Source organism: Ahaetulla prasina, chromosome 1 (assembly GCF_028640845.1).
Source record: "Ahaetulla prasina isolate Xishuangbanna chromosome 1, ASM2864084v1, whole genome shotgun sequence".
NCBI lineage: Eukaryota > Metazoa > Chordata > Lepidosauria > Squamata > Colubridae > Ahaetulla > Ahaetulla prasina.
The window spans coordinates 170,103,988-170,120,444 of record NC_080539.1 but is presented as its reverse complement, the minus strand read 5'-3'; the positions used below and the strand labels follow the sequence as shown (position 1 = coordinate 170,120,444).

Here is a 16,457-nt window from a genome sequence, read left to right as displayed (position 1 = left end):
GTCACCTGAGCTAGATGTCGGTCTGATATTTCTGGTGACTCAGCGGAATCGGTGCTGTGTTAGGTTAGCAGGCATGCACCATGAGGCAACCTAGGTCCTTCAGACCAGGGGTGAAATTCAGCAGGTTCTGAAAGGTTATGGAGAACCGGTAGCGGAAATTTTGAGCAGTTCGGAGAACTGGCAAATGCCACCTCTGGCTGGCCCCAGAGTGGAGTGGGGATGGAGATTTTGCAACATCCTTCCCCCAGGAGTGGGGAGGGAATGGGGATTTGGCAGTATCCTTCCCTTGGAGTGATGAGGGAATGGAGATTTTGCAATATCCTTCCCCCAGGAGGGAAGAGAATGGAGATTTTGCAGTATCCTTCCCCTGCCACACCCATAAAGCCACACCCATAGAACCGGTAGGGAAAAAATTTGAATTTCACCCCTGCTTCAGACCCCGTTTTCTTTGGTTACACTGAATATTAAGTTATGCCCTTTAAAAACATTAGCAGCCATTGACCCTCCTGCTATTTCAAAGAGGATGGCCCAGTAACTTTACCATGCATTTCTACGTAAGTTTCAAAACTGAAGAATATCCCACCTCTGCCCACTTGGAGAAATCCAATTCAAATTGCTTCAAGTTATTCAAATTATCTGCTTCAAAGCCCATCCTAAAATCGTTTAGTGCAATCCTCAGCCTCCCTGATCTAGCTGGAAAAATAATCTGGCCTGATCCTAAGGCGTTCCTGATTACGTGATGCTCTTGTTCCTAAAGAGTTGGGGATACTTAGAAAACACAAAGTGCTTTAGAATCATCTTTTACACTCCTAAAGGATTTTTAATAGCAATATTGGGAGAGTCATAATAGGTAGGTATACTGCTCTTTGGGACTGAAGGTCGCATACCACATTCTAGAAAATATTGGAGCTGGGTAGAAGACATAGCAAGGGAGAAGCGGATATGTTCAAAGTAGAAAGTGATGGGGTCTGAAGTGGAAACCATTTTTCTTCCCAAGTTGAACTGTGTTGCATTTCCTTGTTTACCCTCTGCTTTCTTATCAAGCTTTTAAAACAGGAATGTCCAAACTTGGCAACTTTTTAAGACTTGTGGATTTCAACTCCCAGAATTCTCCAGCCAGCCATGCCTAGAAGTTGAAGTCCACACGTCTTAAAGTTACCGAGATTGGGGGAAACCCTGCTTTAAAACCTAGTTTAATTTGAATGTACTTTCCCCACATCAGCAATGACCGTGGAGAATCCATAAAGCTGCTGGTAAGACATTGAAGACTCATTTTTCCTTGCTTGTCTCTCTTCTGCAGTGATTGACAGCTGTACTGTTGCTGTCGCTTCCAACAGCACCCCAGAAGGGGTTCGCTATATCTCTTCCAATGTCTGTGGCCCCCACGGCAAGTGCAAGAGCCAAGCGGGCGGCAAGTTTACTTGCGAATGCAACAAAGGCTTCACTGGCACCTACTGTCATGAAAGTAAGATTTGGAGATGTTTATCTTGATTCCTCTCATTTACATCCAAGTTTGAAGCTCCTTGTGTAAATAATAAGAACATTTGTCTTTGGGACACGGTATTGGCCCTCATACATCTTTTCAGCTCTGCCGAGTACTCTTTTTCCTCCTGCTGCGGTGAATTGAGACTGGAGCCTTGGGAAAATTGTTTATTAAGAAGTCTCTGCTTTTGAATATTTAACTTTTTAATAAATTATAACCTTAACTTGGGTGTGTGTACAGAAAGCTTCTACTAGCATACAGCAAACTTACCCTGTCGTTTTTATTGATTGCCTTACATAATGTTTAAAGCAGGGGACTTCAACCTTGACAACTTTAAGCCTGGTGGACTTCAACTCCCAGAATTTGCACCCCAGCAAAGCTGGCTGGGGAATTCTGGGAGTTGAAGTCCTCCAGGTTTAAAGTTGCTAAGGTTGGAGATCCCTGCTTTAAAGCATTAAGAATAAACTCTTTTTTTATTAGGCTGCTTTCCATTTTTTTACAAAGGGTCAGGCAAAGGGTAGAGCAGTTGCATGTTGAATGCAACAGATTTAATCTTGACATCTCTAGGGACAGGGCTAAAATAGCTTTGTTCGGGGGACACAATATTTTTCACCTTAAGATTCCCAGTTTTTTGTTTTTTTTTAAGGGCCCCGTCAGTCTACTCATCTCCTTTTCAATCCCTTGTTTTGCAGACATCAACGACTGTCAGAGCAACCCATGCAAAAATGGGGGCACCTGCATCGATGGCATCAACTCCTACAAGTGCATTTGTAGTGACGGCTGGGAAGGCAACTTCTGCGAAGCAAGTAAGCGGCTCCTCCTTTTCCAGCAGGCGGAAGGATGGAAGGGAGGAGAAATCTCTTGCAAACAACCATGGGTTTCATTTATTGAGCAGCCCGTCTAGATAGTGGAGAGAATTGGGGATCTCGATTTGGATCAGGAGAAAATAGTTTTTTGAGTTTGTAGGCTATACAACATTAGAAGGTGCAAAGTGTGTATTCTACCCCAGGTTGTGGAAATAGTAAATGAACGTTTTATCCTGCCCACTTTTGTACCCTCCTCCGTCTTAATTTGGAGGTTGGGCTAGGCAAAGAGGAATTCGTTCTCTTTTCACAAAGCCAAATAGTTGCTCTTTCTGACCTCACACCTGAGCCCATTTATGTGGGCACAAGCCCTTTATGTGTTGATGCTTTATGTTTACCTGTTGAGATGCTCAGGATTGTTGCCTTACGTTCACCTCTCTCTAAATAGCTGAGAGCGCTTATTTATTTATTGGTTTTATTTACTACAGCTCTTATGCAGCTCAAAGCAGCTTACCGAGGATAAATAAAATAAGAGCTATCATAAAGCATAAACAGAAACGAAACAATAATGCCCCAAGCAACGGCTTCAACATCCAGATCTATAGCAGTATATAGATTTGGAACAGTGTTCTAGGCAGCCAAGGAGTCTGGGAAATGTAGTTTTCCCAAGGCGTTTGAGGGTTTTTTTGGCTGCTCACACACGACTCCGAGACGCTGCAACCGTCATAAGTATGAAGCAATTGCCAAGCATATGGATTGTGATCACATGATCATGGGGCTGCTACAAAGGTCGTAAGTGTTAAAAATGGTCATAAGTCACTTTTTTCAACGTCGTCGTGACTCTGAACGGTCACTACTAAATGACCTGCTGTAAGTCGAGGACTACCTGTACACTAGGAGCTGAATAAATTGCTGATGTATTTTGCAGAGTTACACTCTAGGTCAGTGATGGCTAACCTTTTTGCCATCGTGTGCCAGGAGCGGGGGGGGGGCGCATACGTGCCCACAGCCATAATTCTATGTGCCCCGCACATGCGTGCACAACCCCACACACAGTCTCCACGCTCCTGGCACGCGATGGGACAGTAGGCTCGTTTTTTGCTCTCCCAGCCCCCAGAGCCTTTCTAGGAGTCTGGGGAGGTCGAAAACGGCCCGTTTGCCAACTTCCAGTCTCGCCCATCACGGTTTTAGGTATTTTCTTCTTCCGACACCATTAGGCATCCAGCAGACTTACGTTTTATGACATTTATACCCAAAAAGAACCTTTTACCTTTTGAATGTCATATTACTGTTGTCCTCAATTTTAATTCTGTGGCAATAATACTAACCTCAAGGGGATTTTGCCACACGCCTGCAGTGTCTCAAGGACACCCCAAAACCATGATGGCCTGGAAAGGGTGTAATGATAAGGTCTTGTTTTTCATTCCAAGGGATTCGCAATTTTCTCAATAATGAGAAAAGCCAAAAGGGAACACGGGACAGCGTGCAGAATAAAGGCAATAGGTATCAAGATCTTACACCATTTAATCTAGGAACCTACAGGCTAGAAAGAGGAATATGAATATGCAGACGAACCGTGCTCTATAAATATTTTCAGCTACTACAGATGGGTAACCAGCCGACATTCTCCTCTGTTATCTCCAGATATCAATGATTGCAATAAAAGCCCTTGCCACAATGGAGGGACGTGCCGAGACTTGGTCAATGACTTTTTCTGTGAATGCAAAAATGGCTGGAAAGGCAAAACTTGCCACTCACGTGAGTGTTTTTAACAGCTTTGCCAGAATTAACACTGGTGGTATATTCAGAATGTCATGTTTTGTGCCTGAATTCAACTGAATTCACTCAGGGAGGTGATTGTCTTCCGAGTAGAAGGTGGGTTTCTATTCCTCTGCCCTTGAAGTGTCCCAAAGATGCTTTTTCAAAAGGCAACTGGACTTCCTTTGTTTTTTGCTTGAAGATCTTCAGAAGCTTCTTGGATGAGAAGCAAAAGGTCTTCGAGCAAAAACAAAGAAAGTCCAGTTGCCTTTTGAAAAAGCACCTCTGGGGCAGCCATAGACGAAGCATCCTACGGTTCAAGGCCAGCTGGCTTATGAACGCCAGTGTTGAAGTTACATAATGCCAATCTCTTGCCTTGCATGAGTTCAAGGCCCATTTCTTTTCACAAAACTGCATCAATTTAATATAGGGATCAATGGGGAAATGTTCCCAGCCACAACCTGATGGTGCCCTTTTCTCTACACCTTCCCTATACGTTAGAAAATTCCAGCAACTTCGAGGGACTAGGGCTTATATTGGGGGGAGGGGGACAGGGAGAGGGAGGGACACAATTAGCTCATGTAAGCTGCCATGGCTGGATGGGGGGAGAGGACATTGCAATAAGCTTTCATCAGTAGATGGTTTAAAACAAAAGGGGTGTGTCAGATCCTGAGGAATTCGAAACGAAGCTGAATGCAGCTCACCCATCACCCATTTTGACCACTTGGCTTTTTAAAAGTGAAAAGGAGGACTGTAAAGTTGATCAAGGTTAAAATATATACGATGTTCTTTCCAATTGCTCTTAATAGGAATTTCTTGACCAGGACTGAATGGCAACGCTTTCAAAAAATAGTTTATAGACAGGATTTGGGAAGAATATAAAAGTTAGGTTATTTGGTTGAGGTTAAACTACAGATGTTCTTCCTGGTATGCGTTAAATTTATGAATTCGTTTATGAAAGGAAAGGAGGAGAAAATGATAAGAAATTAACATGGGATGCTATTTGAAGGAATCAAAGATCAAGACTCTTAACATGTTGCTTCCGGTAGCTTTGACTAGATTGAAATGAGGAGGCTTTAAAGATTTGTTTACAGATAAGAGATGGCAAAAAGGGGAAGGTTGTGTTTTTAGAGGAAATGATAAATGAGGAAAGAAATATGTAACTGATTTATTTGATTGAGGTTCAAATAACTATCTTGTTATTTCTGGTAACTCTTAATGGGCTTTTGCTGATAAGGCCTGAATTATGAGGCTTTACAACTTGCTTATAGATAGGAGATGAGATATGAGAAGAAAAGTCCTTTCATTGAAATGTTAAAAGAAGGTGATAAGTTACTGAAATTGTTCTTGCCTGTCTTGATGAAAGAGGAAATCATTTATCTTTCTTCTTTTCTCTTTACGTATTCTTTTCTTTTTCTCTGCAGTTTTTACTACAATGTCCATTTCATTTTTTTTCTTAGTTCACGTCAGTTCTTTACTTTTGTATTTTTAAATTTCAGTAAACATTATTATTGAGAGGAGGGAAAAATGACCTTTTGGGTTTTTTCCCCCACATCGGGTAGGTGACAGTCAGTGTGACGAAGCCACGTGCAACAATGGAGGGACGTGTTACGACGAGGGAGATGTCTTCAAGTGCATGTGCCCTGCGGGATGGGATGGAGCCACTTGCAATATAGGTACGAACCTGTGGGTCCTCGCCTTTCCTTCTCCCGAGCTGTGGTGCCAAAGAGACCGGCGGCAAAGCTTTTTTTATGTTCCTTTTTTTTACAGCACGGAACAGCAGTTGCCTGCCAAGCCCCTGCCATAATGGGGGAACGTGTGTTGTAAGTGGAGACTCTTTCACCTGTGTCTGCAAAGAAGGCTGGGAAGGACCTACGTGCACGCAGAGTAAGTTCTCTCTCCCCTCACACACACACCCCTCACTTCCTTCCATAAATACATCTAGAGGGGCTTTGCTGTGCTCTGGGGAATTGGAGATTGAAACCAGAAATGGGAAGCTGTTGGATGTGGGACCTGAACCTCACCTCTTTCCTTTGGCTTTAATGACAGTGTAGGATGGAGCTTTGACCTGGGCCTGAGAAAAGTGGCAAACGGGATAAGTGGAGGCAGATGTGGACTTGCTCCTCCGCATGGCTTTGCATGGCCTTCCTCTTCCCCTCGCAGCCACCATTCAAAACAGTTCCCTGGGAGACTCTTTACAGTAATCCTCCTCTTGGATGTCTACCAAGCTCTGGAACTGCACAAGTGTCCCTCTATTTGAGCCTAGATACAAAAGTTAACGTTCTTTACCATTCTAAATATGTATCAGTTGAGCCCAGGAGTTCTATTATGTCCATACTGAACCCTGTCTTTCTGTGTGTATTGGGGGGGGGGGGCGGGGGGCGGAATCCGTTCCTGACTATTCTGACTATTTTAGCAGGATGGTTTTTTAAAAACACCTGTGTGTATGCATTAAATCTGGGACAGCCCTGTAGCTGTTGCCACTGTTAAATAACTAAGAGTCTAAACGCCTTGCCAGTCGCTTCAAAAGCTGCGGAGAGAAAGAGCAAAATTACTCTGCATGAGTAATAGAGCTTTGAAGGAGGGCTTCTCATTTACTGTACAAAAGTAGAATGCTTGTCAGTGGTTTGTTAATTGAAAAGTAGTCAACAAGGCTTCTTTTTTTTTAATCCGTGTGATCCAAATTTCCAGTTTAAAGAATGAAACCAAGATTTAGAGGCCACCCACAAGAAAGTCCATCACTCATGCCTTGCCCAGCTTCTCTTACCATACTTTCCACTAACTTTGCCTTTCTTTGATCTCTCTGCAGATACAAATGACTGCAGTCCACATCCTTGGTAAGTCACTTTCTTGCATCTGAATTAAGCCCAGAGGGGAAAAAAGATGAATGGGGGGGGGGGGGAGCCTCCACCCAAGCCATTTCCTTTTTCCCTGGACTGCCATCTCTATTTATGCTGCAGATACCTTTATTTGGAGCAGAATTCCCCAACCTTTCCAATTTTGCGGACCAGTTGGGGGGGGGAATGGTTTGCACATGTGCGCATGTATACGTGCTGGGCACACATGCCCACCACTCACACAAGTAGAACATAGAATAGAATAGAATAGAATAGAATAGAATAGAATAGAATAGAATAGAATAGAATTTTTTTATTGGCCAAGTGTGATTGGACACACAAGGAATTTGTCTTGGTGCATATGCTCTCAGTGTACATAAAAGAAAAGATACCTTCATCAAGGTACAACATTTACAACACAATTGATGGTCAATATATCAATATAAATCATAAGGATTGCCAGCAACAAAGTTATAGTCATACAGTCATAAGTGGAAAGAGATTGGTGATGGGAACGATGAGAAGATTAATAGTAGTGCAGATTCAGTAAATAGTTTGACAGTGTTGAGGGAATTATTTGTTTAGCAGAGTGATGGCCTTCGGGAAAAAACTGTTCTTGTGTCTAGTTGTTCTGATGTGCAGTGCTCTATAGCGTCATTTCGAGGGTAGGAGTTGAAACAGTTTATGTCCAGGATGCGAGGGGTCTGTAAATATTTTCACGCTAGCCTGCACACCACTATTGCGGCCTGGTTCCAAACAGCTTAAGGTCCAGTAAGTGGGCCACGGCCCGGGATTTGGGGATCCCTGACTTAGAAGATTCCATTTTATTAGTCATGTGTTGTACATTTGGATAGGTATTGCCTCTCCTTCCTCCAAAGCCTTTGAATTTCTCTGAAAATGTCCTAGCAAATTCTTCTTCACATCTTTGCTGTGTTTATTATTGTTCTATTAAATAAGAAGCTGATTAGTCAGCACACACTATATATAACTTTGTATAGTTAAGCCAGTGCAATTTGTAGTAGAATACAACTCATGTATGTGTGTTTAGATTATTTTATTTAGCATATGGCAAATACATGGACTTATAGTTGTTTCTCCGTAGAGAGCCAGGAGTTCTACAAAGATGTCTGGCTGCCAACTGTCGTTAACTGCCAACTGTATGTTTAGAATAGTTCATATATAGAATGTGTTATAATGGACAATCTGACCTTCCAGGCATCATTAGCCCTTAAATCCCAGCAGCCACAGATAGCAGAGTCAATGTTAAAGAATGCTAAGGATTGTAGTTCAAGGCAGCAAGGTTACCTGTTTCAGAAATCTATTACATTTCGAATGTCACCCTGTACTTTGTGGAAGTAAAAACCAAAAGATTTTTCATTATCTTTTGTTTTTTTCCCTCCTCTCTCCCCTGCTCCCCGTTCATTCCTCCCAAACAGCTACAATAATGGAATCTGTGTGGATGGAGAAAATTGGTACCGCTGTGAATGTGCTCCAGGTTTCGCAGGTCCTGACTGCAGAATAAGTAAGTTTTTTAGAATGGTTTGATTCAAAAACGTTGGTTTAAAGCTTTGCAAATTGGCTCATTTGAGTAGTGGTTGCCATGGAACTGGTCTTCAATTCAATGTCTTTTCTGTGGCGGCCCTGCCCTATGGGAACACTTTACCCCCTGAAGTTTGGCGGACTTCCACCTTTTAGTCTTCCATAAGGCTTTAAAGACCTGGCTAATGCTTGGGAGATTAGACGACTGCACATTAGAATTGATCAGCACCAGTTTTTGTTGGTTTTAATGTTTTAATTGGTTGAGTTTTCCAGTTCTTAAAATATTTTATATGACTCGTTAATTTTTGATGGGGAACCACCCAGAGTTAGTTGAAAGATGAGACGTCTATATAAATGTTTTAAATAAATTAATAATCACACCACCGTAATAGAATTCCACAAATTAAGAATGTGCAGTGTAGAAGTTCTTCCTTATTTATATTCAAAAGCTGCCCATTTTTTTTTCCTTCTGAATTGGGCCCACAAGAGTCCTAGTTTCCTCCTTCCAAGGAAAAGGCATTTCAAGAGGGGCTGCAAGGGATAAACCATTTTCTCTCCTCTGCCCTTTCCTTCTGAGATTGGACTTTCTTATGGCCAAGAAACTGCTCAGAAGGAAATGTTCTCTAATTAGAATACATTTTGCCTTGAGCTCAGACCTTCAAATAGCAAACATGGCTCCTTTGTCGATAGAAACTTACCAATAAAAGAAAAGCTGTACGTCCTAAGAGACAGAAATCCAATCAGGTGTACAGAATACAAAATGTAATTGAAGCTCTTGTTATCAGAAGAGTCAATATGTTGAAAGGGGCTTTGTTAGCCAAAAATCTAAGAACATTATAATAGCCCAATATAAGATTCCTGCATTATTGGAACTTCTGAAATAAGTATTTGGCGTTTCTCTTAATTGTTGTTGTTGTTGTTGTTGCTTTATATAATAAGTGAATAAAAATAATAAATGTAATGCAGGCGATTGCCAGCTAACAACCAGTGATTTTTATGATTATTCTGTTGGAAAAAATATCCATCTGGGTTCAGTTCCAAGTGGGGACAAAGACACTGGAAACATGGAGGCTGCTTGGAAAGATGGTTTAATGGTGGTCAGGATCACATGGCTTGAGATCCTGAACAGAAAAGGGCTGAGATCCTGTGCGCTCCCTGGCTTTATGCTTTCTCTGAGCTTTGAACTTTCTGGGGCACAGGAAGAGTATCCTGATTGGTTGTCAGACTCCCAGGGGGTGGGAGTCTTAGCTAGCCTTGCTGGCTGATGTAATCTTCCCAGGTGCCATGTGGTGAGTTTCAGTTGCTAGATGGGTTCTATTATGATGCAGATGATGGCCCATTGACAAAGGTGGGGGGTGGCAGGAAGTTGCAGGGAGCTGCTTTGTCTTTAAAACATGTTTCTCCATTTCTCATCCAGGGAAATATATTCTGCCTTTTAAAATATTTTCTAAAATATTTCATTCTTCTAGGAGGGGGGTGGGTGCTAAATTCCTACAATTCAAAAGTCACAGTGGACTTTGCATCCCATAAAACACCCTCCCCGGCGTAGTAAATGGTCATGTACACCGCCATCCAGTCACACGACCGCATGTTGGGTGGGGTCAGCTTTACAACTGGTTGCAGCATTTTGTGGTCAGATGCCATCCATCTCACTGATACAGAAAATAGGAGCAGTTTGTGGCAAAAAAAGAAATGTTCTTTCCAAGGAATGGGTTCGCTTAATGACCATTGTGTTAAAAATTGTGATGTTTGCTTAAAATCCACTGTGAAAAAGGCCAGAAAATTACTTCTGGTCACAGGTATGCCTCATCTTACACCCTCAACAAATTACGACCATAATTCCAGGCTCAGTTATGGTTGTAAATTGAGGACTGCCTGTAATAAACCTTTCCTAATAAAAACAATCAAGTTTTACAGGCTGCTTAAGATGCTCGATAGTTCAGCTAAAGTGTGTAAGCCGATGAATTGCACGGATTCCTCATCTTCCTCCTTTGCCCTCCAGATATCAATGAGTGTCAGTCTTCACCTTGTGCTTTTGGAGCTACATGTATAGATGAAATCAATGGATATCGCTGTATTTGTCCACCTGGCCGTAGTGGTCCCAGATGTCAAGAAGGTATTCGATTTAAATTGGATAATTCTACTTAGCTGCAGCAAAATGCATTGCTTAAATTAGGAGCTGCAGTGCCACTTATGTTTTAAAAGCCGTTTTCCTCTTTTTGGATCAATTATTAGGCTGAATAGCCACAGCACTTAGACTTATATACCGCTTCCTAGTGCTTTACAGCCCTCTCTAAATGGTTTACACAATCAGTGTATTGCCCCCAACAAGGCTGAGTCAACCATGAGCCGGTCAGGATCGAACTGCTGGCTACGGGTAGAGTTTGCCTGCAATACTGCATTCTAACCACTGCGCCACCCCGCCTCGTAGACAAGTATTCTCATCTGTGACAGGCCATATTTCATTTAGCTAGGAGCAAAGATGTGTAGATGATTTTCTTGTCTTCCCTTCCTCCTGTGTATTTCACCTAAAGTCTCATTCTGAATCAGAGGTCTTGAAGATGAATTCCTCAAGCGCTTTTTGTATCTTAGTTTCAGGAAGACCCTGCGTTGCCAGCGGGCATATTATTCCAGATGGTTCAAAGTGGGATGACGAATGCAACAGCTGTCAGTGTGTGAATGGAAAAGTCTCCTGTTCTAAGGTACCATCCTATAAATACAAATAATATAGCCTGACTAGGTGGTTCAGGGCTAAGACACTGAGCTTGTCGATCAGAAAGGTCGGCAGTTCGGCGGTTCGAATCCCTAGTATAGGTCTCCTGCCTGAGCAGGGGGTTGGACTAGATGACCTCCAAGGTCCCTTCCAACTCTGTTACTGTTAAATCTCTGAAACAACATGCTCATTTGCTTTTTTTCCCCCTGTTTCAGAGGGGCACTTAACAATTAACCGTTCGATCATCTCTAGGTCTGGTGCGGCCCAAAGCCTTGTGTGATAAATGCCAAGGGCCATAGTGAGTGTCCCGCAGGCCACACCTGTCATCCTGTTAAAGCCGATCACTGCTTTGTCCCACCCTGTGACAACGTGGGCGAATGCTGGCCATCGAATCAACAGCCAGTGAAAATGACCTGCAGTTCTGATTCTTATTATCAGGAACATTGTGCTAACATTACCTTCACTTTCAACAAAGAGATGATGACTCCGGTAAGTGAGCCCATTCCAGGGAAGGACCCAAGAGATTTTCCTAGCAACAGTCTGCTTTGCAGTAGCAGCCCTGTTTCACCTGCGATCTTAGAGAACCAATTAAAAAAAAAAAAAGTTCCTTCCGCACACAGTGGTACTTCGGGTTTCTCCCGAGCTGCCCTGAGTGTCTTCTATGGGGCTTTCTCATCCTATCTGTACATCAAGTCTTTGACAAAATCTAGGCCGAGATGACTCCTGCAGGGCTGAGCAAGAAGCTTCGGTCAGCAGGAACTTAATTTGGTTTTCTTATTGCCAAAGTCAGCAAAGTGCCTCAAAGCCATTTCACTTATTACTTTTTTTCAGGAAAAAAAAAACCCCTCTAGGAATATAATTGCAAATGCACTCCTGGTGCAAGTCTTCTCATCAGGCAGCCAGGATAAGTGTGCCTGTATACTGAGTTTACTTTTGCAAGCTCAGGTTGATTATTTTATAATGATCCTCTTTGCTAAATAGCAAATACAGAATATACAGCTCCAGTTATAACATGAAGACAAGGAGTCTTGTGTAATTATAAAATGAATGATTCATAATCTTCGGCTGTCCAGGTTCTCATGCTTTCTTGCCTATGCTGTTTCCGCCCCCACCCCCATAGGGTCTGACAACCGAGCATATCTGCAGCGAGCTGCGGAATCTGAATATCTTGAGGAATGTCTCCATTGAATATGCTCTCTATATCACCTGTGAGCCATCGCATTTGGCGAGCAATGAAATTCACGTGGCAATTGTAAGTCTATCCCTTGGTTGGGCCTGGGTGCTTTAGCCTGGCTTTTGAAATGTCTGGAGGAGATTGTTCCCCCAGCCCCTCTCTGGAGTGGAGAGTAAAGGACCAATTTTCCATTTTCCACAGCGTTGGATGGTAATAATTCCAACAGGGGAAAAAAATTAGACTCTGGCTTTTGTTTTTCCTTGTTTCTTGTTGTTTTCTAAGATCAGTTTCTTTACGCAAGAGCGGTTTTGTGTTAGCCACCTTGGAAGCTTGATCTTGGGACGACGTAATCTGAGTTAATAAAAGAAACACAGTGGGCATTTCTGTAAATTCAGCCATGCGTTTGGATATGTTGAACGGTTTTGAAAAGTAGGAGGGTGACTTTAATTGCATGTAATTAATAGCCTTGTTTTTGCTGAATTAGCGGGATCCATGCCTGTACTGTATTGATTCAGAGGAGAGCTTCCCACATTGGGTTACCCTGGGTTCCATACTGTTCTCAAAGGCCTTTGTCTTTTTTCCAAGTAGCAGCTGATTTTTAAACTCTGCCTTCCCTAAAATATAGCTGTACTGTTCTCCCTTCAGTCTGCTGAAGATATCCAGGAGGAAAATAATCCAGTAAAGGAAATAACTGATAAAATTATCGATCTGGTCAGCAAACGTGATGGGAATAGCACACTTATTGCAGCTGTTGCAGAAGTCCGAGTCCAGAGGCGGCCAATTAAGAACAAAACAGGTAAATCATTTTGAGACGTGGTTGGTTGGGTTTTTTCCCCCCCTTTTTCTTAAACAAAAAAGACAAACCAAATCTGCTTTAGAAGAGGTGCCTTTGCTGATTGTAAGATAAAAGTGTTTTCAAATATAATAGTTGTCCTAATACACAGCCTGACATTATTTGGTTCAGTTTGTACCCAGGGGCATCTTTAGGTGTGGGGCTGGCAAACTGCCAACCACACATCCAGTGCCCCACTCCCTTTTACATGCCTTGGTGAGGCTTTGATTGTAGGAGATGACCAAGGCTGAACTTGAGGGAGGGGTCAAGTGTGTTATCAGTCATGAGTCCCTAGATGCCCACAAGAGATCTAAGTTCAGCCCACCTTGAATTCCTTTTTTATTTCCTGCTAATTTCCTTTAACCACTAGTTGGTCAGATTCTTGTAGAGAGCTCAAGTTTGCAATAAATCTTTATATTCATTTGAACTGCTTGAATCTCCTGATTTCCCTGGCTCTTGATGCAGATTGCACAATAACAGTCAAACTTTTTAATTTTGTTTTATCCCCCTTGTGAATGCCCCAGTTTCTAGCTGACAGGAGAGGAATCACCTGTGGCGTGATCCAATAAAAATTGTTCTGAGATAGAGCTCAAAGTTGAACTAGCCCTATGAGAACCATAGATATAAACTTCTTTTGTGCTCAGATACTGAAACTTACTAAACATTGTCCCATTTTTCAGCTTCTGCAAATGGCATACTACTGAATGAGTAAGATGTTGATCTTGAATGGAAGGGGGGATTTAATAATAATAATAATATATTAAATTTGTATGCAACATGAATTTGGCTGGTTCACAACAATCAAATTAAAATCTAACACGAACAATGAAAAGATAAGTGCAATGAAGCGAGGGTCCCCCTTTCGCTGAAGGCCTGAGTGAAGAGCCAAATCTTCACGTCTCTTCTAAACGACAGCAATGTGGTTTGGAGGGCAGGGACCTAGTTCTAGAGGGCAGATGCTCCAAGGTCCTGAGCAAAGGCATTGTTTAATCAAAGGAACCTAGAGTCGTCAACACTACAGGATCAAATCAGCCAGGCAGATGTTATGAGTGACAGGCAATAAGTAACCAGACCCCATTTCATATATGAATGATCTCAACCCATTATTGAACTAGCATTACAAGAAGGAAATAAAAGAAAAACAAAGCTCTTCTTAGAATGTTAATTAGGCTATGTCGATAACCCTTAAGTAGGAAGATGAATATCTGATATCAAGAATTACATGCAGACTTAGTAATACTTAAGCCACACCTTTATAAATCTGCGACACATGTTAGGCATAATTAGTCTGGATTCCATCGATTTTGGTAGGTTTTCTCTAAATGAGACAGCCTGGACCCAAATCCTATGAGCCAATTCTAGTTAGGTCAACCCTTCAGAATTTCCCATGGCACAATCCTGACACTAACGTAAGAAAAAGGAAGCCTTCCTCGCTCACAGCTTTGGTATTTAAAAACTTGTATAACATCTTAGTCTGCATCTTTTACAAATAATTTTTAAAAGTTAAAAAAGCTAAGGAATTCATTAGCATGGGAAAACTTTTTCTACACCCACCCGCCCGCAGTATGTTGGCATTCAACCATCAAATTCCCCAGACACCAGGATCCAATTTGACATTATGAAGCACCAGGTTGGGGAAGGTTGGCAGGAGGTTCTGTCATTCAAGGAAGGAGCAACCCCACTTGTTGAAGCACTAATGGTGAACCTCAATTGCCTTCCAGATTTCTTGGTTCCATTACTCAGCTCCATCTTAACTGTGGCTTGGATCTGTTGCCTGGTCACTGCCTTTTACTGGTGCATCAGGAAGCGGCGAAAGCAGAGCACTCATACACACACCGCCTCGGAAGACAATACCACCAACAACGTGCGGGAGCAACTGAACCAGATCAAGAACCCCATAGAGAAACATGGGGCCAACGCTGTGCCGATCAAAGACTATGAGAACAAGAACTCCAAAATTGCCAAAATAAGGACACACAATTCAGAGGTGGAAGAAGATGACATGGACAAGCACCAGCAGAAAACCCGATTTGCCAAACAGGCAACCTACACGTTAGTAGACAGAGATGAAAAGCCACCCAACGGCACCCCTACAAAACACCCAAATTGGACAAACAAACAAGACAACCGGGACTTGGAAAGCGCACAAAGTCTAAATCGAATGGAATATATTGTATAGCAGACAGCAGGTGCTGCCGTGCAGGGCCTTTACCTATCAATCTAAGGCAACTCGGAGCTTGTAGTTCTTAAAACGGTTGTGTAATATTTTGAGTCTAAGGCTATTATTTGCTTAATATCCCTGTGTTAATTTAAAGTTTTGACAAGCTGGCTTACACTGGCAGTGATAGTTGCTGTGGTTGGCTGGATTACCAAGTGCTGCATTTCACATCTATGCAAAACTAGTCAAAAAGTGCCCCCTCTGTCAATTCCAGCCGACGCATCCCAGAAAGGAATCGCTAGGATTTTATTTTTCTTTTTTTCTTTTTCCTGGAGCGGGAAAGAAATAGATACATATTGGTGGGTCTGTTTGTTTTTTTGGTTTTTTCCTTCCTTCCTCTCTTGAGACGTCGCAATCTGTAGTCTTAGAACAAAAAATATGTTTTATTTATTTATTGAATTAGAGTTCTTTTGTATATTGGTTTTATGGTGACATGCAACTAGTTCTGTATTTGAAAGTGCCTTTGCAGCTCAGAACCACAGCAACTATCAAAAAAAAAAAGTTTATTATTTATTTTTTTATTGTAATTTTTTTGTTTTGTTTTGTTTGCGGGAAGGGAGGGACCAGGAAGATTCATTGTCAGCAGTTGCTGGTAAAAAAATAATAATGAAGAATTGAGAGGAAATTGTGTCAAAAGTAGAAGTTTGTATAGTTATGTAAATAATTCTTTTTTATTAATCACTGTGTATATTTGATTTATTAACTTAATAATCAAGAGCCTTAAATATCATTCCTTTTTTTATTTATATGTATGTGTTTAGAGCTGAAGGTTTTTCATAGCATTGTATTGCTTATGGCTTCTTTACTTTTTTACCTTTTTTTTTTTTCATTGTTACATGTTGCCTACATGCCAAAATTTAAATGTTCTGAATTTTGTTTTGTCTTATTTTTAATTTTTAACAATAGGAAGGGCTTTTTAGCCTTCGATGCTGACTTTTTTGTATGATGTCAAATGTGTCTCTTTTATTCCTTCGGAAACGACTTCCATAGTATCACATTCATATTTTTTTTGTAAAATACCAGCCAAGGCAGTTAGATCTAGATTTTTTTTCTCTCTCTCTCTCTTTTTCTGGCTGCTTTAAAGACGGGGTGGGAGGGAA

The 16,457-nt window shown here is 41.8% G+C and overlaps 1 protein-coding gene across 1 annotated transcript in view; it reads left to right on the top strand.

Moving 5' to 3' along the window:
* Positions 1–15,647, top strand: part of JAG1 (jagged canonical Notch ligand 1) — a 60,109-nt gene extending 44,462 nt beyond the window's left edge. The window contains exons 14-26 of the mRNA XM_058181453.1: positions 1,301–1,465; positions 2,176–2,289; positions 3,931–4,044; positions 5,607–5,720; positions 5,815–5,931; positions 6,854–6,881; positions 8,318–8,403; positions 10,423–10,536; positions 11,013–11,122; positions 11,386–11,622; positions 12,254–12,385; positions 12,953–13,103; positions 14,861–15,647. Coding sequence (XP_058037436.1) covers positions 1,301–1,465; positions 2,176–2,289; positions 3,931–4,044; positions 5,607–5,720; positions 5,815–5,931; positions 6,854–6,881; positions 8,318–8,403; positions 10,423–10,536; positions 11,013–11,122; positions 11,386–11,622; positions 12,254–12,385; positions 12,953–13,103; positions 14,861–15,318 — 1,940 coding nt within the window. The 3' untranslated portion in view covers positions 15,319–15,647. The remainder of the gene's footprint in view (positions 1–1,300; positions 1,466–2,175; positions 2,290–3,930; positions 4,045–5,606; positions 5,721–5,814; positions 5,932–6,853; positions 6,882–8,317; positions 8,404–10,422; positions 10,537–11,012; positions 11,123–11,385; positions 11,623–12,253; positions 12,386–12,952; positions 13,104–14,860) is intronic.
* The last annotated feature ends 810 nt before the right edge of the window (positions 15,648–16,457 follow it).